The sequence below is a fragment of the Lonchura striata genome, chromosome 29, assembly GCF_046129695.1.
Source record: "Lonchura striata isolate bLonStr1 chromosome 29, bLonStr1.mat, whole genome shotgun sequence".
Classification (NCBI taxonomy): Eukaryota; Metazoa; Chordata; class Aves; order Passeriformes; family Estrildidae; genus Lonchura; species Lonchura striata.
The window spans coordinates 5,534,352-5,560,357 of record NC_134631.1 but is presented as its reverse complement, the minus strand read 5'-3'; the positions used below and the strand labels follow the sequence as shown (position 1 = coordinate 5,560,357).

The following is a 26,006-nucleotide window of genomic DNA, read 5'->3' as shown; positions in this document are numbered from 1 at the left end:
TCTAAATGCATTGGTTTAATGTTCTGTTGTTTCAAGTTGTGCAGTTTTTACTATTTGGTTTCCTTTTGGACCCAGATTTCTTTGCTTCTGCTGTTAATGAGGTGGGAAGTGCTGGATTTCCTTCTCAGCCTTTTGCAGACCAGGTGTCTGCAGCCCTGCCGGGGGCAGTGTCTGGGGTAGGTGTTGGTTGCTGTTTGCTGCTGGGGTTGATGTTTTGCTGCTGGTCGTTATCTTTGTGGGTGTCTTTTGGGCCATTCCCAGTGTGTTGAGATGTGAAACTCATCTCCACTGAGTGGTGTAACAGCCCTTAACAAAACCTTTAACATTTGTTTCCCCAAGGCCAAGGCAAAGCAAGCCTGAGTAGAGAAATCAAAGGTTAACAATGTTCAAGTCTATGAGCTGGTCTATTTTCCATGGATGCACTGGCAGGCAGGGCAGTGTGTGAGTGTGAGTGAGAGCCAGAGTGGAATTGTCCCGGTGTGTCCCCAGCAGCTGTGGCAGTGCAGGCCCAGCGAGCACTGAAGCTGCAGCAGTGGCAGCAAGGGCTGGCCCCGGTGGCTGGAGCTGCCCAAGGAGGGTGGCCAGGCCGAGGATTTCAGCAGAGGAGGTGTGGGCAGGCCCAGGGCCTTGCCCCGCTGTGGAGCCCTGGCTGCTGCTGCGCTGCCTTCAGTGCAGGCTCAGGGGGGCCTCCCATCCTCCTGCTGCAGGCGGGAAGTGCAAATCTCCGGGGCTGCAGAGACCTGGAGCCCAGGCTGAGGGGTCCCCCCGTGTTCAGCTGTGCTGGCGGCTGTTTCTGGCCTCGGGGCCCCTTGGCATGGGCCACGCCACTTGGCCACCAGTGGTGCTGCTTTGCACTCCTTAGGCAGAGCCCATGTCCTGCTTGGATGTTGGCAGCAGCAAAGTGCCAAGGCAGGCTCTGTGCCAGCCCAGCTTCCTGGGGGAGAGATTGCACCAGAGACAGGATTCTGGCCACAGACTGCTTTAAATGTGCATCCCTTATCTCCACCCTGCACTAGGTGGAGAATTCCCAGGGTAAGGAATTCCCGAGATCAAGTGCAAGGGAAATAATTTATTATCTGCCCTGGGTCTGGCTCTTCTTCTTGCCCAAGCCAATGGCAAAAGCCGTACCCATGGCATCTTGGTTTCTATCCCCAGCTTCCAAAGGTGTTTCTTTCTTTCCCCAATCATTCTTTGTACCCAGCCTGAGCTGTGAGGGTGCCAAGGGTTCTGGAGGTCCCACTGTATTCCTAAAGCTTCCATAAGCCCCTGGAGGATCTTTCCTGGAGAATGAGTTCTGCTTGTCTGAGTCTGTTTCTTCCACAATCCCTTTTATATTAATTACTTCTTTTACAGTTACCTTAATAAGTGATCCAGTGGTTGCTGAGCAATCAGAATTGCTTTTGCCCCCCTGTTAGGTGAGATGGTGTCACCAGAAGATATTGAAGCCTTCCTGCTCAGGGCATTTCAGTGCCAGGCTCTTACAGGCACACACAGCTGTGCCAGTTGAGCTGACCATGGGGGGTAACCTGCACTTTGTCTGATTCCCTTTCCTCAATAACAGCGTGTCTTGGAACTCTTTTCCCTTCTGCTGCCCTTGAAGAGCCATCCACAAAGACATTTTCTGCCTCAGGCCAGGCAATGTCTCCTGAATCTCCCCCAGGCTGGGTCTGGAGCTGTGTCACTTGAATGCAGTGCTGGGTTTCTTCCCAGCCCCTCTGTGGGCTGTTCAAACAGGAGGCTGGGTTAAACCCTTCCCCTGTGCTCAGTTCTGAATCCTCCTGTGCCACTGCACAAGTTTCACACTGTAATAACCGAGCACTGCTCATCCATTGCGAGGCTCTTTTGGTTATCAAAGCTTGAACTTGATGGCAGACTGGAACAGTTGGAGATCCTGTTGTCATCAGGTTTTGGGCCTTGGTTCCCATTGAAGCTGTGGCTGCACAATTCTGCAGACAATGAGGCCACTTTGGCCACTGGGTGAAACATTTTGGCCCAAGGATTCCTTTGGCATGGCCCTGTTGAACATTCACCTGCAATTCCAATTTCTTTTCTGAGTCTGGAAGAGCCAGAGCTGAGGCATCAATATTTTTGGTTGTTCATTTTCTCAAGTTTTGCTCACATTCTCCTGTCCATACCACAGCATGAAAGCTGTCTGGGGTTAAAAAGTCCTACAATGTTCTGGCTGGAACATAGAATCCTCAATCCAGGTTGTGTTTTAATTCTCAGAATTGTTGCAGCTCGTTTTGGTCTTTTCCTTATTTTAGTTTACTTCTTTACATCTGAAATTGCCTAGACTATCTCTGGGTCAATCCTTCAGTCAAATTATGTCTCATATATTTAACCTTTCTCTTCACCATTTGTAATTTTTTTTCAAATACTCAAAATACAACTTTTAGCCAGAAAATTCAGCCATGTCAGAGGGGCTTTGTCTACCACTTGTTCTTGTCCTCCTCATTGGAGCCATCTGATTCCCTGACAGGCAGGATAGGAGTGCTGTAGGGAGACATCCCTGGCTCCAAGAGCCCTGCCTTTAGCAGGGACTCCATACCAGGCTGTGAGCCCTTCCTTCCCTCCCCTGGAACAGGGTGTTGCTTTTAGACACCACTTGTCCTGGTTGCTTCCAAGTAATTTGGAGAGGCTCCACATCAAATTTTCCATCTTTCCATGGGGCTGCCCACACCTCTGGGTTCCCTTCAGCACAGGCCTTCCCAGACATTTGACACAAAGGTACAGCAGCAATAGCCTCTGTATCACCTTTTACAATATTACAATGCCACCATCAAATTCCTTCCTAGTTAATAACAATCAGAGTAGGAAGAAAAAGAAATTAGTTTATTTCAAACCTCTTCTCTTCACCTCCGAATAGTGGTTGAACAAATGACACCAGCTCAACTTTCCCATTTATTCCCTTAATAATTAAACATACCTTTACAATTTTCCCCCCTTAGGTGTAAGATTCCGAGTGGATGGAGAGGCCCCTGTGTCCATCAGGAGAGGCCTCCTCTCGATGTAGATGCAGCCTGAATGTTCTGCAGGGCTCCAGTGTGGTGGGTCCCCGGTGGGATGGGAGCTCAGAGAGCCCTGACAATCCATGTCCATGCAGGGCTGGACTTGCTCCTGCTGAGGGTGCTGCTGTCTGTGCTTGCAGTGTCCTTGTGGGCTGCAGCTGGAGCCCTGACTCCTTCCCAGGGGCTTGTAGGAACTCTGCCATGGCCTTTGCCTTCAGCTTGGCCTTTTGCTCATCCCTTCTTGCCTTCAGCTGCTGTGCCTTTGTGCCCAAGTGCTGCAGGGCTTCTTGTGCCACTCCTGCAGCCCCGGTCACTGCCTGTGGGTGCTCATCCTCTGAGAGCTGCTGAGCTTTCTGCAAAACCTTTCCTTTCTGCAGGGACCCAAAGCAAATCCTGAACAGCAAATCCTGATCCTTCCATATGCACTCTGCATTTCCCAGCTGTTCCTTTGTTTTCCCCGTTGTGCTCAGGGTCCCTGCCCAGCCCGTGTGGCAGAGCCGGTGCCTGTCCTGCCGCAGTGTCCAAAGGCGGCCCCCCCGGCGGGCAGGGCCGGCAGCTCCCCGGGGCCGGGCAGCGGCCGGGGCGTCCCGCAGCCTCCTGGGGGCCGGGGGCCACTGCCGGCCCTGCCCGGGGCTGGTGGGGTCAGGCAGCGCCCGGCGCTGAGCCCCGGCTGCCCCACAGCCCCGGCCCGGCCCCGCAGCTCCCCACAGGCCCCAGCCCGTGCTCCCGGTGCCGCACCTCTGCGCCCGGTGCTGCCGCTGCCACCGCAGAGAAACCCCTGGCATCCTGACCTCCTGCTTTTCCTGTCTGGGCAACTGGGAATTCAAAATATTAGCTGGCAAATTGTGAGGTTAAGACTCTGTGGAAAAACATCCCAATCCAGAGTATTTTTCTCTTCCTCCTTTTTCCCCTCATCCTTTTTCTTACCACACAGATTCCTCCTGCTGCTTCTTGCCTGAACCATATTGCTGCACACTCCCCTTCACCTGATTCCTTCCCAGGACACGAACACCATCCATCCCCTGTTGTCTAAATGCCTTCTCCACTTTCCTTGTTGCCTCCCTGGGTGTCCATGTCCTTAATTACCTCTGGGGGAATGTGCAAACTACCTCAACATTCTCCCAAGGGACCCTTCAGAGACATTTTGGGATCATCATCCCTTTGGCCAGACCCCCTCCCTGGCTTTCCCTTTTCTCCCCTCCATGGGTGCCCTGCTATGTTCACTCCCCGAGGATCCCAGGGCACTCACTGATGAGATTTTCAGTGCTCTCTCCCTGCTGACTCTTCCCAGACCCCCCTGATGTGTCACTCATCTGTCTCCTGGTCACTCCCGGGTCCCCAATCATTCCCCGGTGCCGCTGCCAGCCAAGGGAGCCGATCACCCAAAGTGGGTGAGGCACCTTCAGCTGCACTCCCTGCCCGCAGCCCCAGATGGTGGAAGGAATTCGGGATGAGCCCCAGGGTGTGTGGAAAAATTGACATCAGCAGAGAATTCTGTCCACAGAGCAGATAGAAGAGTCCTGTAAATGGAATTTCATTCCTAAAAATGGGAGAGGCCATGGGACATTCCCCATGGGATATCTCCAATTGTTGGAGGACACAGTCTCTTTTTCATCTGAACTTTCTTGGCCACATCTCCCTCTGCTCTCCCCACTGCCTGAAGCACTTGACAGGTACAGACTTCCCAATCCACCCACTACATACCCACCTTGATATGTTCCCTGCTGTTATATAGCAAACGATATTCATGGCTCTGTTAAGTCTTTGTTGTTCTTCTGGAAGTTCATGAATAGGGAAGGACCTTGGCTGAACAGCAGTTTGTGTCATCAATTGATAACATTTTCTGAAACTGATGGTGTCTCGTGTAATTTCCTTTTTTACAGCTCCCTGGCCCTATGTCCGAGCAGATTCAGAGCATCTGTTTGTAAAGACACTTTCCTGTTGTTCCTTTCATGGGGTCCCCCGTTTGTGGGACATCCCCCCTGGAGCAGGGTGTCCCCTCTGTGCTGCAGCCCCAGGGCTCGGGCAGAGCTCAGCCAATCAGAGCCCGCGGCGCTGATGACTCACCAGTTGCCAGGCAGACTCGCAGCTCCCCGCGTTCCCCACCTGGACCCACCTGCGCCCCCCCCTCGGCTCCATGGCCCCGCGAGGGGAATTTGGGGAGGTGGGAGTGGGGCAGCGCCAAGGCCGGGCCCCCCCGCGCTGTCCTGGCGGGAGCGGCTGCAGTGGGGACCGAGTGCGGGCGGGAGCGGCCGAGAGCCCAGCGCTGCCCCAGCCCGACCTGCCCCAGCTCCATCCCTGCCCCTGCGCTGGGATGCTGTGGGTGTGGGGGGAAGAGGGAGCCGGCAGTGGGTGCTGGGCCTGGGGGCAGGAGGAGAAGGGAAGGAGAAGCAGGCTTGAGGAACAGAATGGTCAAACGATGCAGGTGGCAGGAGAAGATGGGATTGTGTAGGAGAAGGAAGCATTGCAGGAGGAAGAGGAGTGTGAGGAAGAGCAGAGACACAAGAGGAGGAGCAGAAAGAGGAAGCAGCAGAAGGTTCCACCCCTCCCTGTGTCTGCAGCCTCCCCCCAGCCCCAGGAGCGCTGCTCCCTCCACTTGCAGCAGGTGACTGTGGAGATGGATCCACGATCTTCACGGGGTGAATCTTGGTGTTTCTGAGCTTGCTTGGGCTAAATGTTGGTGCTTTGGTTTTATGTGGCAGCTGAATATTTATATCCTGGAGGAGGTTTTTCCTGAGTTGTGATGTTTAGGGAGTTTTTGATTTGTGTCTTGGAAGTTTGCGATATTTTTGGGCTGAATCTTGGTGTTTTGGAGGTTCTTACAGACACAAGATTCCAAATGACTTCCTGAGATTAACTTGGGCAAGGTGGAACCTCCAGTCCAAGGTGCTCTCCTCTTGTTTTTTCCCCAAACCAGGATTTGTCATACCCAGGGTGTGCCTGGATGGAGGAGGAAAAGCCCCAGAGATGCTGCAGGAGGAGGAGCTGCAAACCCAGCCCAGGGAGCTGCGGGGAGGAAAGAGCCCCCCTGAGCCAGGAAGGTGGGCGGAGATCCAGGCGGAGCTCGGAGCTGGTGGAGAAGCCTCATGGCAGGGAGAAGCCCCACAAGTGCTTGGAATGTGGGAAGGGTTTCAGCCGGAGCTGCACCCTGATCCGGCACGAGAGGATCCACACTGGGGAGAGGCCCTACGAGTGTGGGGAGTGTGGGAAGAGGTTTCGGACCAGATCCCATCTCCTCAGTCATGAGCGGATTCACACAGAGGAGAGGCCCTACCGCTGCCCCGACTGCGGGAAGGGCTTCAAGCAAAACTCCAACCTCACTATGCACCGGCGCATCCACACTGGAGAGAGGCCGTACGAGTGTGGGAAGTGTGGGAAGAGCTTCATAGACAGGTCTGGCTTGATCTGGCACCAGGTGATCCACACTGGGGAACGGCCCTATGAGTGCTTGGAATGTGGGAAGAGCTTTGGGTGGAGCTCAGGCCTGAGAAGGCACCAGCGCATCCACACTGGGGAGAGGCCCTACGCATGTCCCCAGTGTGGGAAGAGGTTTCAGACCAGCTCCAATCTCCTTCTACATGAGCGAATTCACACAGAGGAGAGGCCCTACCGCTGCCCTGACTGCGGGAAGGGCTTCAAGCACAACTCCACCCTCATCATGCACCAGCGCATCCACACTGGGGAGAGGCCCTACATGTGCCCCACTTGTGGGAAGAGGTTTCAGAGTAGCTCAAATCTCCTCCTGCATGAGCGGATTCACACGGAGGAGAGGCGTTTCCTCTGCCCCAACTGTGGCAAGGGCTTCAAGAAGAAGTGCAACCTTGTCAGGCACCGGCACATCCACACTGGGGAGAGGCCATACTTGTGTCCCCAGTGTGGGAAGAGCTTCACCCGGAGCACTCACTTGACCAAACACCAACAGAGACACTGATAAGGGGAGCCCTGAAAGTTCCCCAGCTGCAGGAAGAGCTTTGTGCACTGCTCCAGCTTCATCCCCCATTGGAGGACCATGTTGGGAAGAGCCCTGGTGATCCATGTTCCCTGTGATCTGTGCTGGGAAGACACCTGACCCTTTTCCCGCCCCTGCCAATGACCTGATGTGGGATTGAAGAACATGAGGGTCTGGCCATGGCCCTGTCACTACATTCACTCCCACCTCAGGTCATTGCCAGCGGCAGGAAAGGGACTCTCTCTCTCTCTTTCCCTGAGGAGAAGGGTGTCCTTTCCATGCAGGAGGTAACATGTGGCCAGGAAGATACAATTGATGGTGATGTAGTTTTCCCTGTAACTAGTTTTTCTTATCCCTTCTGTTGTCAATATTTTTTCTGTTTCTGTTTGTTCCTTATCTCGTTGCTGTTCCCAGTAAATTGTTCTTATTCCAGCCTGGAATCTTTGCATTTTGTGCTTTCCATGGTAAGTGGGAGGGCAACAAATGGCAGGACGGTTTTAGCGGGAGCAGGAAATTGAGAAATGCCATTCCTGAACCCCGGCCTGTGGAAACTGAGCATCCCAGCTGGTGCCAGCCCTGGTGGCCATGGCAGCAGCCTTGGGAGGGGTCCCTGGCTGGGGCTGAGGGAACCTCTTCACTCTGGTGCCCAGGGACAGGAGTGGAGGGAGCGGCTGCAGCTGAGTTGAGGCAGGCTTAGGTTGGATCTCAGGAAAAGGTTTTTGCCCAGAGGCTGCTGGGGCACTGCCCAGGCTCCCCAGGGAAGGGTCACAGCTCCAGGGCTCTCTGAGCTCCAGCAGCGTTTGGACAGCACTGCCAGGCCCAGGCTGGCAGTGTTGGGGTGTCCTGTGCAGGGCCAGCAGTTGGACTTGAGGATCCTGATGGGTCCCTCCCAGCTCAGCCAATTCTGTGGTTCTGGGATCCATGAGCCTGGGGATGGGAGTGCCAATGGTTGCCATGGCAACGGGCTCCAGGCCTGAGCTGGTGTCCATGGCAACCACCCCGGCATGGGGTCTCCATGGAGCTGCCCAGGGACTGACCATAGCAACAGGGGCTGGGGATGGTTGCCATGGAAACTGACCATAGCAACAGGGTTTCCTGGTGATGGTTGCCTCCTTAGAATGAGATTTGTCACAGGCCCTCAGAGGTGTTCCATGGGGACTTTCCAAGAGTCTCCAGGCTGTTCAAGAGCTGGAATGTCACACACAGAGACAGGGGCTCCATGGAGCCATCCCAACCATTTCTGGGGATGGCAAAGAGCCGTGTGGTCAGAGGCAGTCACAGCCATTCCATGGTGACATCCCAGGGCACCTTGGGCTGCAGAGGCACTGATCTGTCACAGGCACTCACAGGGGCTCCACGGTGACATCCCAGGCATCCTCAGGCTGCCAAAGAGCCGGGATGTCACACACACTCCTGCCATGGGCAGAGTGGGAGCTTCAGGCAAAAGCTTTATTTCTTTATTGGAGAAACTCCTGCTGAGTCATGAGATGGAGACACCCAGCAGCCACCATGGGTTCTAAAAGCCCTGCAGAGCCTCCAGACTTCTAAAATTCCTTTTAAGAGAGGAGACTGGGAGTGACTGGATCCAATCCTGGCCCCAGAATTTGTCAAAGGTTTATGTATAAACGATTGGACAGGTAGAATTGAACAATCTGTCAATGCAATTTGTCCCACAGGATTAATGATGGAATGCCAGATATATTTACATAAATACAATCTGATAATGACTGGACAGTAAGCTCTTAACCAGAGTTATTTACTCCACAGTCCAGAATCTATAACACCTATAGGATATTCTGCTCTAGGAAGCAATTTTGAAGTCAGCAGGGCCTTGCTGGAGTGGTTTGAGCCCATTGCAGGCAGAGCCTCCTGCTCCAGCAGGAACTGCCTTTCCTGTGCCAGGAGCAGGGCAGGTCCCGCTGCAGGAACAGCCCCAGGCCAGCCCCAGCACAGGGAAGGCCTCGGGCACAAGGGCAGAGTGCCGTGCTGGGAGCTGTGCCAGGGACAGCCCAAGGCACCAAAGGCACCTTGGCAGCAGCAGCTGCTTGCAGGGCATGGCCAGAAGCCTCCCTTGCAACCCGGCCTGGTGGCCAGCGCTGCAGAGCTGCTGCCTCAGGGCTCATTTCTGGCAAGGCTCTGAAAAGCCACTTCTGCTCCAGGAGCCTGACTGGGAAGCCATTGGCCCAGCACCCTGGGGACAAGATATTAACAACAAAACTCTTCATTCCAGCAGAGACAAGGCAGGGGCAGAGGAAAGGGGAGAGCCAGGCCCAGGGGACAGGGCTGCCATGGTGATGGCTGTGAGGTCACTGCCCCTGCAGCAGCCTGGCTGCCCTCAGCAGACATTCTGGCCAGAATTGTTGTGAGGGCACTGTTATAAACGAGCACAATAGGCTGTCAAATCCAATTAAAAGGATTTATTAATAGCAGAAAGCGAAAGCAAACCAGCGCGCGCTGGGCGGCAGTCGTTTCAACTACCGCGCCTAGTTCCCCGTTTCCCCCCCACTTATTGGGTTGTCTCTTCCGGATGTGTGACGTTCTGGTGTCTCTTCTGCGCAGGCGCACCCTGTTGTTAGGTGGTCGTTTTCTGCCTCTTGGTGGCGCCAGTGGTCTTCTTTAAGGTTGTCTCTGCGACCTGGAAATTCCCTCAAAAACAAGAAATGTTATCTCTAGGCACGTCTACATGTTTTGCTAAGTCTGTAACGGAACTGTCCTTGAAACATATCTATTCGCTTAGGTGTTTGGGTGCCTAGCAGCAGCTTTCTCAAAACAGTTTTAACTCCCTAAAAAGTTTGTAACGAAGTCGTCCTTGAGAGATAGTCACTGGAATGCCTGAGATAGTCACTGGAATGCCTGGCAAAATGAGAACATGTTCAGACAAGTAAAAACTCTAATTAAAACTCTATTCTGTGAATATGAGAGACTCTATATTATGAACAAAAAGGCCTTATTTTCCTAACAGCACCCAGCACATCTGGGAACCCACAAACAGGAATTCCATCCTTGGGGAGGGGAGGGGATTTCACTGGGTCAGGTTGCACACACTCCCTGATATTTGAGCATTCCTGGGATGGGGAATCCACTTCTCTGGAAAAACTGTTGCTGTTTCTTGCCACTCTCATCACTGTAAAATATTTCCTCCCTCTAACAAATTTAAATCCACCCTCATTCAGTTTAAACATCTTGATCCTTGTTCTGTCACTGCTAGACTTGGGACAAAATAACTTTGATAATTATTTTTCCATTTTCACAGATCTTGGGGAGGACCCAAATATCTCCCAAGATGGGGTTTGAAGGCTTCATCACATAACCAGCAGGTAGAGGCTGCAGGCTCTGGGCTCAGTTGTGTGCAGACTGAGGACAGAACAGGAGTAGCCTGGGAAGGATTGAAGGGTGGTTCCACAGATGCTGGAGTTTCATTTCATTGTATAAAACAGCCAGAGAAAGAAATAATGGCACCAAAGGTGTAGAGTGCCCCTGCCCAATGAGGTGGGGATTCTACCCAGACACAGCATCCGGTGAGAGCGTGACTTAAAGAAGATTCCACCCCTCCACGCTGTGGGGTGTGCCCCTGAAAGCCTGGGAAAAGACACTCCACCCTATCTGATCAAATAAGGAATGGCCCCAGAATGTTCTTTTTCTGTACCGTTATTGGTTTCAATTGTGCTGCAATGTCCCCATTGTATTTTTTTCCAATGATTGTCCTCCTCGATCCACCCCTTTGCAGTCTCCTGCTCCTCTTAATATTGGACCTTGATCCAAACTCCACCCCTACCCTGTAATATAAAAGTGTTGACCCTACCACCTTGTTTCTTGTGTTGGACCCTGGGAAAATGAAAAATCCTTGGTTTTCTAAACCAACACCTGTCCTGTTGCCTTCCTTACCCTGTTGGTTATTGGTGTCTGCCTGATGTCTGAGACTCTGGGTCCTGGGGCAGTTGTTGTGCCCTTTGCTGTGGCGGAACATAACAGTGCTTTCCTCCATATGGAAAAGAACTATCCTTATCTGTGCAGAAATGGCTGATATTTGGCTTCCACCTCCCAAATTCCCTACATCCAAGGGTTGCTTTCAGACAAAAGCTACCAGGAAAGAGAGGTCTGGCTGCCCTTGGCCCCTGGTGGCTGCCTTTCATCTGCTCCTCAAACACTGCTGTTCCGTCTTTTCCTTCCTATGGAAAGAACCATCCTACTTCAACTGTCCATGTCTGAAATTGGGATTCCACCTCTAAAATTCCCTATATCCAAGGGCTGCTCCCAGCCAAAATCTGCCAGTACCATCAAGTCTGGCTGGCCTTGGCCTCTGGTGGCTGCCCCTGCCACACTGGGGCTCGGTTCTTTCCTTCCCATGGAGATCACTGTGACACTGTGGGCACCTCATGGAACCAAGGGGATCATTGTGGCACCACTGGAGCCCATGGAACCAAGGGGCCATGGTGACATCGTGGGGCTTCATGGACCCAGAGACCATTGTGACTCTGTGGGGCCTGATGGAACCATGGAGACCATTCTGACCCTTCAGGGCCTGGTGTCACCAAGGGGGCATTGTGACACCTCAGGGCCTCCTGGAAGCAAGGGACCATTGGGACACTGTGAGGCCCCATGGAACTGAGGGAACATGGACCAGGTCTGGCTGGCTTGGCCTGCCAGGGGCCACCTGACAGGTCTGGCTGATCTTGGGATGTCATGGGCTGCTTCTCATCAGCTCCTGGAGCAATGGGGCTCTGTGTTCTTCTTTGTATGGAGAACGCTCTGTCTATTCAGATGCCCATTGCCAAAACTGGTATTCTCCCTAAGAATTTTCCTATATCTAAGGGTATCTCCCAGAAAAAACCTGCCACTCTATCTGGCCTCTAATGGTCACCCCTGATCTGCCCGTGAAACACTCACTGGGGCTCTCTTCTTTCCTTCCTATGGAATAGAACCGGCCTTCATGTCTAGGGACCATGGCCCAAATTAGAATTTGACCTCCCAAATTCCGTATATTCAAGGATTTCTCCCAGACAAAAGCAGCCAGGACAGACAGGTCCGGCTGGCCCTATGCCCTGGTAATTTTCTTAGACTCTGAGCTGAATGTTTTCATTTGAAAACACCTTGGAGAGGGCCCAGAGATCTCCCAAGGAGGGGTTCTGAGCCCTTGGGCACAATACCACTACATATAGACAAAGGAGCTCTGTGCTCTGTGCTGCTGTGGTGGTTTTGCATCACAGAAGTGATGTCCTGAGAGAAGCTGCTAGCAGTTTCCTCTGTGTCTGACAAAAACCAATCAGTAATTAGCTCTGAGAGCTGTCAATCTGTTAAAGCACTAAGGAAGCTGCAGACGCCTCTGTGCAGACACAAGTTAGAGATGAGAAAGCCTGGCTGGGTCTCTCTCCCTTCTGGCCCCACAGAGGTGCCGAGGCCGGCCCAGCCCCGTCTGGGCCGTGGGGCCAGGCGGCTCCTGCCGTGGGGCCGGGCCCCTTCCCAGGGAGCCGCCAGGCGCCATCGGCTGCCGGGCAGGGCAGGGGAGGCCGCGGGGCCGAGGCCGGGCCGTGGCTGCGGGTGCTGACATCTGGCCCTGCCGAGCCCTGCCCCGCCGCCAGCCCGGGCCCGGCCAGGATCCGCCGGGCCCCAGGAGCAGCCCCGGGCCGGGCCGGCTCGGCCAAGGCTCTGCCGCCCTTGGGCTTCGCCCGCAGCCGGCGGGCAGGGCAGGAGAAGCCATCGGCCCCGGCCGTGCTGCTGCTGGGCTCTGGCCTGGCTGCTGAGATCCTGGCCCTGCCCCAGCGCGGCCCAGCCTGACACAGCCCCAGCGCAGCCGCTGCAGAAACCTCCATGGCAAAACAGCTCCGGCCGCAAGCACCGAGCCCGGCCGGGCTCACGGAACCATCTGCAGCCCCGGGAGATATTGACTCTGACAGTGCTGCCATCCTCCCTCCCGTGAGAGAAAAGGACACAGGGCAGGCACACAGAGGAGCAGCATGGACACACCGAGGGCAGGGAAGGGGAAGTTGAGTCCCAGATGGGAGGGATGAGGAGATGCCTTGATCTTGGGGCTGAAATCCTCTGCTAAAGCTGTGGAGAAGGATGTCACTGATGCATCAGACTATCTTTTTCACTATAATGCATTGAAATTATGGGGAGATGACTTGTTTCAGCAAAGGCCTCCATGCTAAAGTGAGCAAATGTTGAAGTAGCTGTGATCCAATGAGAGGTTTGAACAGAGAAAGGGAGAACAGTGATGAGACCCTGTGCCCTCAGGGAGAGAAGAAGACCTCTGTTCCCAGAGATGAAGATGATTTCAGAAACATATGAAGAGAACCTTTGCTCTTAAACAGCTCATTTTGAAACTAATACCCCATAACTTGGCCTGGCCCATAAACACAGCTGTGGGAAAAAGTGGGAAAAGATGGGAGGGAGTTCATGATTGCAGATTTCTCCAGGCCACTGCTATTTGTGAAAATCAAAACTCATGAGATAACTGTTTTCTTGTGGATAAGTCTCCATAACATTAACAAGAGGAACTTCACTCCCTAAGTGAAGTGAAAAAAGACTATTTTAGAGGTGGTAAACTGACTGAAAATTTTAGGTTTTGTCTCTTTACATTGTCAGGTTTTATGGAGAGAGGAATTGTTCTGAAAGTTTTGTTCTGATTCTTATTACACTTTCTTTAGTTATTGTTAATACAATTTTATTTATACCCTTTTAAAATTTTGAAACCACTTTCCCTTTCTTCTAATCCTATCTCACAGCAGGAAATTAGTAAGTATATTCTAGTGAGTGCACTGGTAATTAGCCAGCACTGAGCCCACCACACTAATTGATGCATTGGCCGAGACATCTCAAAACGGTGAACCAAAACCACTACAGAAACTTCCTGATGAACTGCACCAGAGCAGAGAGAAAACAAGGCAGAGCCATGGTTTGTAAGGAATTGCTTGACCCTAATGAGCCCCGGGGTGCATTTGGAGCTGAGCCCTGGAACCTCAGGGCCTGAGAGGAGATTGCACAAACCTTTCCCGAAGTCAAAGTCAGAGGAAAACCCCAAAGTGGTTGGAGTCTAAAGCATTAATGGGAACTGCAAAGGTCCATCTATACCACAGGCTCTTCATGGAGTCCTTGGAGGAGAGAACTGGAGGCCAGGATGGCACAAAAACCTCTCAGAGACTGAAAATGGCGCAAAGAACTCTCAATGTGGAAAGGAAAATCCAAAGTACCTTACAAAAGTTAAGAATCTAAAAGTATTCATGAGCTCCACTGAGTGTCAGTATAAAGTTCTAAAGGGACTCATTAAAGCAGATAATTGGGGCCATGATTGCACAAACCTCTCACAGAGTCTGTAGCAAAAGGGAAACACCAAGTACCTTAAAAGAACTGAAGTACCATGAAGCATTAATGGGCCCCACTGAGTGCTGTTACTGACAAAGCCTCTCCAGGGAATAATTACAGCAGAATATTGGAGGCCATGATTGCAGAAACCTCTCAGAGACTCCAAGGCAAAAGCAAAAGCCAAAGTCCTTTGAAAAACCTGCAGTCCCTGGAAGCATGAAGGAGCCCCCAGGGCCATTCCTGACCAAGGCTCCCCAGGGACTCCTTCCAGCAGATCCTTGAGGCCACTGGGATGTGAGCTAGGGGGGGATGCTGAGGGCAGGAGCAGGGGCTGACAGTGCCCAGCCTGGCTGGGGCTGTGCCAGGAGGCCCCAGGGCCTCAGGACAAGGTGTCTCCTCACAGCCCTTGGTGGCACAGACCCTGCTGTGCCCCAGGGCACCAAGACTTGGCTTCTCTTTGTCCCCACCTGGCATCAGTGCCTCCAGTTCTCTGCTCGGCCTGGGGCCTGGGGACACTTTCTCAGTTGTGTCTCTCAGTGGGACCCATTAAAAGTCAGAGAAACTTTGGAGTTGGATTCTGACTTGGAGCTCTGGAGAGGTTTCTGCAGCTCCCTCTCAGGGCCTGATGTTCAGGGCCTGAGCACAAAGCCCCAGAGGGTCATTAAAGTCCTTGTGCTGTGTCTGTGCTGCTGAGCTGGGCTGGGCTCCTGGCACAGAGGGTGATCCTGGTAACCAAGCAGGGTTTCAAAAGCACATTTCTCTTGCTGAGCAGCTCTTCTCCCAGCCCAGCAGGGCTGGGGCACTGCCTGCAGCCAGCGCGGGCACAGCACAGAGGCACAGAGAGCTTCAATCAGTCAGGGCTGGGAAGGGGCTGAGAAGTGCCTGGGGCAGAATCACTGCCAGCCCTTGGCAGGAACCTCTGGCTGCAGGACAATGCAGCTGCAGCTCCTGGAGAGATCTCCTAAAGCTGGAACATGCCAATGCCCACAGACCCTGTGAGTGCATTCTCTGCTCATCTCCTGTGCAGAGCAGCCAGGGGTGCCCAGGGCTGTCCTGCAGAGCAGGGTCCTGCAGCCCAGGGCGCTGTGCTGGGCCAGGGACTCTGCTGCCTGCCAGAGACAGCTCTCAGCCGGCCCTGGAGCTGCTCCCAGCGCTGGGGGATAAGATCTGGGGGGAAGGAGACAGCTGGTAAATCTTGGAATGTTCTCCTTGTGTGGTGAGGATGCTGCATTGTTCAGGACTGTTCCCAGCATGGCATTTAACTCCACAACTTTTCCAAATAAATTATACAGGGAGCATAGCAAGACAAGAACTTCATAAATGGGAAATTTCTGCATTGTTATGTACTAATCTTTGTTGCCTGGATGGGGAATTCCCCATAGATATGCATCTCTCAGTTCATATTGAGAAAAAGAAAAGTTTTTTTTCACATCTAAATAAACCAGGCAGTAACAGAATTCAACACAGGGCCCCTTAGATGTAGCATCTTTGTGCTTTTTCCAGCCTGCTCAGGATTGCTCTGATGTTACCATCAGAGCTTGCAGAGCCAGAGCTGCCCCTGGGAAGTGCCTGAGCTGGGAGGGGTCTGCAGGGCAGAGCTGAGCCCCCAGGGCTGGGCTGGGCTCTGGCAGCTCTGGCAGGGCCCAGCCCTGGGCACAGGGAAGCAGCTGCTGGCAGGGACAGATCCAGGCAGCAGAGCCCTGGGCAGGCAGTGGGGGGAAAATGCCAGCAAGCTGTGCTGGGATATTTAAAGTTCTCTCCACACCCACCTATTCCATAATAATTTTTCTTACAGATTCCCATGTGAAGCCACAGCAAATGTCCAACAGCAGCTCCATCAGCCACTTCCTCCTGCTGGCACTGGCAGACACGCGGCAGCTGCAGCTCCTGCACTTCTGCGTCTTCCTGGGCATCTCCCTGGCTGCCCTCCTGGGCAACGGCCTCATCATCAGCGCCGTAGCCTGCGGCCACCACCTGCACACGCCCATGTTCTTCTTCCTGCTCAACCTGGCCCTCAGCGACCTGGGCTCCATCTGCACCACTGTCCCCAAAGCCATGCACTATTCCCTCTGGAACACCAGAAACATCTCCTACACAGGATGTGCTGCTCAGCTCTTTTTCCTTCTGATCTTCATCTCAGCAGAGTATTTCCTCCTGACCATCATGTGCTATGACCGCTATGTGTCCATCTGCAAACCCCTGCACTACGGGACCCTCCTGGGCAGCAGAGCTTGTGCCCACATGGCAGCAGCTGCCTGGGCCAGTGCCTTTCTCAGTGCTCTGCTGCACACAGCCAATACATTTTCCCTGACCCTGTGCCATGGCAATGTCCTGGGCCAGTTATTCTGTGAAATCCCCCAGATCCTCAAGCTCTCCTGCTCCAAATCCTCCCTCAGGGAACTTGGGTTTCTTGCTGTTAGTGTGTGTGTAGGACTCGGATGTTTTGTGTTCATTGTTTTCTCCTATGTGCAGATCTTCAGGGCTGTGCTGAGGATCCCCTCTGAGCAGGGACGGCACAAAGCCTTTTCCACCTGCCTCCCTCACCTGGCCGTAGTCTCTCTGTTTGTCAGCACTATTATGTTTGCTCACCTAAAGCCTCCCTCCATCTCCTCCCCATCCCTGGATCTTTCCTTGTCAGTTCTGTACTCGGTGGTGTCTCCAGCCCTGAATCCCCTCATCTACAGCCTGAGGAACCAGGAGCTCAAGGCTGCAGTGTGGACACTGATGACTGGATGCTTTCAGGAACATTAAACTGACGGCCAATTTCTGTAAAACATTTGTATATAAATGTCATCTTTGATAATTCTTGTTGGTTTCATTTCAGAGGTTCTTATTCTTTGTTTTAGTTTTTTCAGATTGTCCAAAAGAAAGTATCATTGTTTGTGCCATTTCTCATTTTGTTTACCTCCACCTTCCCATTGACCACAGATTGTGTCAATGGGTGGGCTGTGCTCTCAACGGCTTTAAAGAAACTAAAGGATCTCTCAGCACAGTTTTCTGCAGAGATGTCCTTTTGTTGCCTTCTCTGGAGCTGCAGCAGCAATGTCTGTGTGCAGAGCTGGGGCAGATCAGGGCTGGCACTGCAGCTCTGCTCCTGCTGGCCACACCATTCCTGATCCAGGCCAGGAGCCATTGGCCTTCTTGGCCCCCTGGGCACACTGCTGGCTCGTGTCCAGCCTGCTGTCCATCAGTCCCTGCAGGTCCCTTTCTGCCTGGCTGCTGTCCAGCCACTCTGTCCCCAGCCTGTAGCAATGCAGGGGTTGTTGTGGCCAAAGTGCAGGACCCAGCACTTGGACTTGTGAAACCTCACCTTGTTGGATTTGGGCCCTGGTTCCAGCCTGTCCAGGTCCCTCTGCAAAGCCCTCCTACCCTCCAGCAGATCAACACTCACACCCAGCTTGGTGTCATCTGCAAAGATCTCCTTGGTTTCAAGGGGCCCCTCAGTGTCACAATGTCCCTTTGGTTACACCAGGCCCTGCACTGTCACACTGGTCTCCTTGGTTCCATGGGCCCCAAAATGTGACAATGGACTCCTTGGTTCCATGGGGTTCACAGTGTCACAATGTTCTCTTTGGTGCCGCAGTTTCACAGTGGCCCCTTGGTCCCATGGGGTCCCAGGGTGTCACAAAGGCCCCATGGTCACATGAGGTCCCACACTGTCACAATGCTCTCTGTGCTTCCACAAGTCCCCTTAGTGTCACAATGGACTCCTTGTTTCCACGAGGCCAAACAGTGTCACAACAGCCTTCCAGATTCCTTGAGGCCCCAGAGTGTCACAGTGGCCTTTTGGTTACACAAGGTCCTGCAGTGTCACAATGTCCCCTTGGTTCCATGAGGCCCCGCAGTGTCAGAAGGGCCCCTTGGTTCCACTGGGCCCTGGACTCTCCCAATGCTCTCCTTGGTTTGGCAGTGTCACAGTGGTGAAACCCCTCGGTCACACGAGGCCCCGCAGTGTCACAATGGCCTCTGTGGTTCCACCAGGACCCAGTGTCACGGGGACTCCCTGGTTCCATTTGACCCCAGAGCACCACAATAGAGTCCTGGTTCTATGGGGCTGCACAGTGTCACCATGGTCCTCTTAGTTCCACGAGGCCCTGCAGGGTCACAATGGCCCCAGAGTGTCCCAATCATCACAGAATGACAGAATCAAATAGGCTGGAAAAGACCTTTGGGATCACCAAGTCCAACCAATGCCCTAATACCGCCTTGTCACCCAGACCATGCCACTGAGTGCCACTGGAGAGGGACAGTGACTCTGCCACCTGCCCCCTGGCTTGCCATTCCAATGCCCACTCACCCTTTCTGTGAAGAACTTCTTCCTCTTGTCCAGCCTAAACCTCCTCTGGTGCAGCTGGAGGCTGTGTCTTCTTGTCCTGCCCTCCAGCAGATCCACACTCACACCCAGCTTGGTGTCACCTGCAAATTTGGGGATGGTGGGCTCGATCCCCTCACCCAGATCATTGGTGAAGATGTTTAACAGGACTGGGCCCAACACAGATCCCTGGGGAATGCACCAGGGACTGAACACCAGCTGGGTGCAGCACCATCCCCACCCCTCTCTGGGCCCAGCCTCCAGCCAGCTCTTCCATCTCCCAGCCAGGAGGGAACCTGCCCCAGCCGTGGGCTGCAGCTTTTCCAGGGAATGCTGTCAGAGACAGTGTCCAAGGCTTTGCTGAAGTCCAGATGGACACATCCACAGCCTTTCCCACATCCACAGGTGGGTCACCTGGTTATAAAAGGAGATCAGGTTGCTCAGGCAGGACCTGCCCCTCTTAAATCCACGCTGGCTGGCTCTGACCCCTCGGCCATCCTGTGGGTGCCCTGTGGTGGCTCTCAAGGTGATCTGTTCCATAACCTTGCCGGGCACCGAGGTCAGGCTGACAGGCCTGGAGCTCCCCAGATCCTCCTTCCAGCCCTTCTTGGGGATGAGCTCACACTGGCACCTCCAGTGCTCTGGGACCTCCCTGGTGAGCCAGGACTGATGGCAAATGATGGGGAGCAGCTTGGGGAGCTCATCCACCAGCTCCCTCATCCCCCTAGGATGGATCCCATCCCATCCCATCCACCTGTGAGCATCTGAGTGGCTCAGCAGGTCAGCAGCTGCTTCCTCCTGGATTACAGGGGCCTGTTTTGCTCCCTGTGCCCATCTACCAGCTCAGGAGAACTCTTGTCCTGAGGACAACCTGTCCAAATATTGAAAACTGAGACAAACAAGGTCTTAAGTAGCTCAACCTTTTCCTTATCTTTAGTTACTCTATTTTCCAATGCATCCAAAAAAGGGTAGAGGTTCTCCTTATTCCACGTTTTCTTATGAATTTATTCATAGACACACTTTTTATTATTTTTCACAGAAGTGGCCAGGTTAATCTCTTATTGAGATTTTACCTCTTTCCTTTATTTTCCTGCATGACCTAACAACATTCTTAAACAATTCCTAAGCTGCCTGATCTTCTGTCATAAGTTAATGCACCTTCTTCCTTCCCTTGAGTTCCCACAAAAGCTCCATGGGCAACCAGGACAGTCATTTTCCTCACCACCTCATCTTTTGCCACACTAGGACAGGCTGCTCCTTCCCCCTTAAGATTACTGTCTTGAACTGTGTCCATCCTCCCTGGACCCCTTGGTTTTTAAGGGCTGTTTCCCATTAAAAAAATCAGTACCTGATTTGGTACTCCCCAAATCTGCATCCTAAGTAGGCCAAAGTCTGCCCTTCCTAATTCCAGTGTGGAAGTTTTGTTGCTGCCCCTCCTTCTTTCACAGATCATTGAAAACTTGATTATTTTATGGTCACTGTTCCCCAGGCAGCCTCCAACCCCCACATCTGCCACCAGCCCTTCTCTGTTTGTGAACAGCAGCAGACAGAGCTTTCCTTGGGAGTGGAGTGTTACCAAAAATTCGCTAAAACAGAAAACTCCTTAACACCAGTGCAGCATTAAGAAGCAGCATTCTTTATTCAGGGGGATGCACGGGGGATAGCTCCTCCCAAAGCCGAGCATGCTGAGTACAGGAAAGTTTCTGTTCATATTCTGTACATACACATATTAATTGATTGTGCTGGACTAAACACACATCTGATAATCATTTCCCCAGACTCATTAACATATTTCCCCTCCCCTTTACCCATGTGTTCTTCTGTCCTGGGGGTCTCTCTGGTGGTCCCTGGTGGTCGTGGACCCCAATGTTCCCATGGGCCTGGCTGAGCTGGCAGGACACTGAGGCTGGTGAACTTCCAGTTCCCCTTGTCCCACAATGGGCATTGTGTGGTCTCCATAGGCCTGGGGTTTTGGAGAACAAGCTCCAGGTGTTAGCTCACCTGCTGGAGACAATTTATCATCTGGTTACATGAGGTCAAAGAGTGGGCTATGACATCACATGAGTGATCTGTGACAGAATGGTCCATGACATCACAGAGTGGTTAATGTGGTGTCATCAAGAAGTTATGACATCATAGGCCATCTCTGTGACATCACAGAGCAGGCTTAGAGATCACAGGACAGAGCTCTGAAATTGCAGAGCAGACTGTGACATCACAGAGTTGGCTGTGACATCAGAGACCAGCTGTGTGACATTACAGAATGGGCTGTGACATCTCAGAGAGGCTCTGTGACATCCTAGAGGGGCTGTGTGACATCCCAGAGGGGCTGTATGACATCCCAGGAGGGCTCTGTGAGGTCACTGGGTTGGTCACTCCGCCCCAGGTCCCCCTCACAGTTTCTCCCAACAAGTCCAATGCTGTTCATGCCCAGCAGGATCCCTGTCCCCCGGTATCCCCCCGGTCCCCCTGGAGCCACAGCCTCCACCAAAGGATGTTCCACAGGATCTACCAAAGAGCCTGACATGGGGACAAGGGGCCAGGGCTGTGTGACCAGGACATCAAGGACGTGGATTATCCAGGTCCCTGTGGCCTGGGTTGGGTTCCCCAGGGCAGGAAAGATGTCTGGCAGCTGGAGCAGGCTTAGGGAAGGGCCTCCAAGGTGGGGCTGGAGCCCTTGGGCTGTGAGCAGAGGCTGAGGGAGCTGGGCTTGTCCAGCCTGAGCAGGGAAGGCTGAGGGGCTCCTCATCCCAGCCTGGCAGTGCCAGCAAGGAGGGGATGGAGAACACAGAGCCAGGCTCTTCACCAGGGGCATGGTGGGAGACAGAAGCCAATGTCTGGAAGGGGAAAGAGGGGAGATCAGCCAGGCCAGGAGGAGATGAAATGAGTCAGGCTGATTTCAGCATTTCCTCAGCACCAAAAGCAGCCTGACCTCCCTTCTCCATCCACCACTGACAGCTTTGCACATCAGGAATTGTTTGAGCTGTTTTTCCCCCACTTCAGGATGAGCATCCTGATACAAGAACCTAACTGTGTTTATATCTATCACAGAACCACATTTGTCAGAAATTCATTCTAGCATGAAAATCACTTGTGGATGGTGGACTCATCAGACACTGCTGGGATCCTGCACATAGTTCAACCATGGTCTGTTGGCCATGAAGAGAAACTTTCTGTGCCTCTGAGTCTCACCAGTTCCTGACCCCCAAAGGACACAAACCTGATGAGTTGTGGTTCCCACTCCAGTGGTGGCACTGGGCCCTCCCTCCATCCCCAGAGCAGAGCTTCCTTGTCCCAGAAAGTCCCTGGCAATGCAGGGATGAAGGAAACAGGACAGGCTGTGGGGATCAGGGGCAGGGCACGGCCAGGCATTTGGGGTGGTTGTGAGCCCAGGGCATGACCTGGCCCTTGGCCTTGGTGAACCTCATCCCATTGTCCTGGGCCCATGGCTCCAGCCTGTCCAGATCCCTCTGCAGAGCTTCCTGCCCTCCAGCACAGCCACACTCCACCCAGCCTGGGCTCATATGGAACTGCCTGAGGGTGCCCTCGATGGCCTCGTCCAGATCAGCAATAAAGAGACTTCACTGACCTGGCCCCAGTCCTGAGCCCTGGGGACACCCCTGGATGTGACTCCATTCCTCAGCTGCTCTGAGTGCCAGGGGTTGGATGAGGGAAATGGTGGGGAGGGGTAGGGACAAAGTGTTATTGATTGTCAGCCATGAAGGGTCTTGAGTTTCATATATGTTCAGACAGCGTTAAAAGGTGCTGGGGCTAAATATAAATTGGACATTGCTGATATCAGTCTATTAACAGGAAAATAACAATTCTCTTTGCCCTGTTTTCAATATAGTATATTCCCTTTGTATACATTTCTGAAATCTGTCTAATTAACCACAGAAGAATTGAGGACTTGAATTATTCCCATGGGTTTTTCCTTGTTATGGCACTTTGAACAAATGTTTAGAAGCCTTTTGTCACTGAATTCCTGAACTGAAGAGCTCAAGAAAGAAGAGCCCTCTGGAGCAGTAAAATTCATCATCAACCCCCAAGTGTGTGAGGATGCATCTCCATCAGAGCAGCAATGAGCAGAAATGGGCACAGCTCTGTGGCTGCCCCAGCTCTGCGATGGGCCCTGGGCCTGGAGCAGGAGCAGCTCTGGAGGGCCCCAGGGCCGGGGCTCTTGTGCTGGCCTGGGCAGATGGGATGGCAGGAGGGGCTGCAGAGCTCTCAGCACCTCAGGCAGAGGGGAGCAGGGCAGCCAGGGAGCTCCTTTGGCCTTGGCCAAGCCCCTTCCCCCATGGTGGGGCTGAGTCCTGGCTGAGCTGCAGCTGCTGCTGTGCCCTTGGCAGGGGCTGAGGCCGTGGGGCAGTGCCCAGAGCAGCCTGGGCTGAGCAGAGCTGTGGGGCCAGAGCCGGCTGGGCTGTGCTGGGGAGAGGCCCTTGGTGCTGCCCAGAGCTCAGGGCAGCTGGCAGAGCTGGCAGGGAGCTGGGCTGGGCTGGGAGAGCCTGGCACAGAAACCATCAGTGTCCATGGCTGTGCTGGAGACCAAGGCTGGAGCAGGGAAATGCAGGGCTGCTGCGCCATGGGGAGGGCATGGAATTCCAGCACACACCTCAGCTCTCTGATGATCCCGGCACCGTCCTGGGCCCTGTTCCAGACTGGAGCAGAGCAGATGTTGATGACACAGGAGCCCTGCGGGGCTGGCAGGGACCTGCAGCTTGCAAGGTGCTTTGCTCTCTCTCAGCTCCTCTCTGACAGATCCAATCCCAGCTCGGCACCTCAGGGCACAAGTGGCACTGTCTGTTCATGGGCACACAGCTGATGTCTGCCTGGAAAAGGGCCACAGATGTTAGTACTTGTACATTTCATATTACAAATGTTTTTTTTTTTTTCTGGGTCACTTGAGAATGGTTAAGAAATGGCAAAGTTTTCCCACCAGGATCAGGAATTTCCTGGAAGTGTACTGATGGCATGAAGAGAAATACTGATCTTGCCTTCTATTTGCATCACCAATATTCAATTTATTATATCACCTCCCTCTTCCTTTAGGATTTTCCAAGTCTTCTGTTGAAATGGGTATGTCTAAGGACATCTCTTCACTAGACCAACTGGATCTATGTCCTTCCTGGTGCTCCCAGATTTCCTCATCTAGGTGCTCTCGGGTCATTCAAGTGCCTCTCCACTGACTGGTTTCATGCTTTGAGCTTCAGGGAGTTGTCCTCTCTTTCAGAAGTTCAAATAAATATCACATTAGTCAACATTTTAATTGTGTTTTTGTCCGTCACAGAATTGCCTTTTCTTATGTCTTTGTCTAAAACTGTCCCTGTATAGAAATCCCTTGGGGACGGGGAACATGTCAGATGCTGCTGGGACATCCCAGAGAGCTGAGGGAAGAGCTGTGATGATTATTAAATTGTTCAAATGTTCAACTTGTGTTAGCTGACAAGAAACCTTTCTGTGCCTCTGAATGTCACCAGTCCCTGAGCCCAAAGGACACAAACCTGATGAGTTGTGGTTCCCACTGCAGGGGCTGCACTTGGACCTTGGCTCTGCACAGGAGAGCTCTTCATCCACTTTCCCTCTTTTCCTCCCTCTGGCCATGGAGGGAGCTCCTGACTTCAGCCTGTGACTCGTGTGTGCAAAGAGCAAATCTGGGCAGAACTGGGGCAGGGAGGTTTTAGGGGGACTTTGGGATCTGTGCTGGGCACAGAAGGTGTTTTCCATTGCTCTGAGACTGTCTGCTGTGCACAATGGATTTAATATCCAGCAGAGGAATGACTTTTGCATTGGATGGAGCTGTGCCTTCCCTTAGCTTTTTTGGCTGGTAATAAATATGAATATCCCTCTGTGTCTGGGGCAGCTCCTTCTCCAAGGAAAGCAGGTGGGAGTTGGAGCCAAGGAGCTGAAACCTGCAGGTGCAGCCTGGGCTGGAGGGAGCTCAGATTTGCACAAGGCTGCTCTGAGTGCCAGGGCTTGGATGGGGGAAATGGTGGGGTGGGGGTAGGGACAGGGTCTGATGGATTGTCAGCCACAAAGGGTCTTGATTTTCATATCTATTCAAACTGCAGGAGGAGGTACTTGGATTCAGTGTCAATTGGAGATTGCACATATCAATGTATTAACTAAAAAATCAAAACGGGACCTAAAAAATGGTTTCTCTCTCCCTGTGTAAATAAAATTCATTCATTTCAACTAAACTAATGGAATCCGCCTAACCAACCACAAAGGATTTGAAAGCTTAAATCAAATTATTTCCAGAGGCTTGGCTTGTTAAGGTGTTCTGAATGTTAATGTGCCCTGGGGCACTGAATTCCTGCACTGAAGAGCTGAAGGCTGAAGAAGCCTCTGGAGCAGTAAAATTCAGCAGCAGCCTCCAAGTTGCTGAGGATGTCAGCAGCCCCCCCTGAGGCCATCCCTGCCCAGAGACCCTGGGGGAATGGGCAGACAAGGAGAGCGTCCCTGGGGCTGGGGCAGCAGAACTCAGAGGCACCAGCGGCTCCAGCTGGGAAATGGAGTGTGGGATGGGGCTGTGAAAGCCCTGCCTGGGCTGTGCCAAGCAGGACACACAAGCCCTGACCCCCATCCATTAAAAAACTCTCTCAAGGAGACATTTGAAAGGAATGATAATAATTTGTGTCCTCTGAGTTGGATGCACTGGAGCAATACTATCAAGAGTTTCTCAGGAGCTCTAAACAACAAAACAGCCTTTACTGGGAAATTTAGAAAAATCAGTGAAACTTTGGCAAACATTTTAATATGTCATTCAAACAACCAAAATAACTTCTCAAAGCATTAACTTGGCCCATTCAACTGCACAAAATCTAAGCCTGTTCAATTTAAAGTTAATCAATATTTGCAAGAGTACAGAAATAAAAGAAGTAGATACAGAAAAAGAGAAAAATAAGATACAGAGAAGCACACACTCAGCTACCAGCTCCTGGATTCCAACAAGGTTCAGATGGAAATTCCAAGAGGAGGTAGGGTCAAGATGTGTGCTTGCCTTGTGGTCAGCCTTAAATACCCCTTGGTCTTCCTGGGCCCTTCCCCCAGGTGGGACTTGGGGTCATTTGGTCACTCAGGAGCTGGGCTGGGGCTCCAGAGGTGGCTGTGGAACATTGCCTGTGCTGTGCCAGGGACTGGCAGACACTGCTGGGCTGGGATAGAGGCTCTGGGGGGATTGAGGTTCCAGGGCAGGGCAGTGCTGGGGTTCCAGGGCAGGGCAAGGCTGATCCCGTCCCTTCCTCCCCTACACATGAAATGTTTCCAGCCAACAATCTCCTCCAGTCTGTCACACAACATTGGAGGTGAAATCCCAATATGGCCATTGGCACCTGCAGGAGAAACACAGTTGTGTTCCATAGGAAGGAAAGCACAGAGCCCCACTGTTTGGAAGGCAGGTGAGAGCCTCATAAGTCCAAGGCCAGCCAGACTTGTC

General features: G+C 52.8%; 2 protein-coding genes across 2 annotated transcripts in view; both read left to right on the top strand.

The window, feature by feature from the left end:
- The window catches only part of LOC144247624 (uncharacterized), a 1,666,419-nt gene that overhangs the window by 407,225 nt on the left and 1,233,188 nt on the right, over nucleotides 1–26,006 (top strand). Inside the window, exon 9 of the mRNA XM_077788932.1 lies at nucleotides 6,174–6,931. Coding sequence (XP_077645058.1) covers nucleotides 6,174–6,931 — 758 coding nt within the window. The remainder of the gene's footprint in view (nucleotides 1–6,173; nucleotides 6,932–26,006) is intronic.
- On the top strand, nucleotides 16,034–17,033 carry LOC144247635 (olfactory receptor 14A16-like). Its single transcript, XM_077788953.1, has one exon. The coding sequence runs from the start codon at nucleotides 16,078–16,080 to the stop codon at nucleotides 17,008–17,010; it is 933 nt and encodes a 310-aa protein (XP_077645079.1). The 5' UTR covers nucleotides 16,034–16,077; the 3' UTR covers nucleotides 17,011–17,033.

What these genes read in the sequence shown, in the direction of transcription:
- LOC144247635 (XM_077788953.1), top strand. Translation starts at nt 16,078, where the DNA reads ATGTCCAACAGCAGCTCCATCAGCCACTTCCTCCTGCTGGCACTGGCA.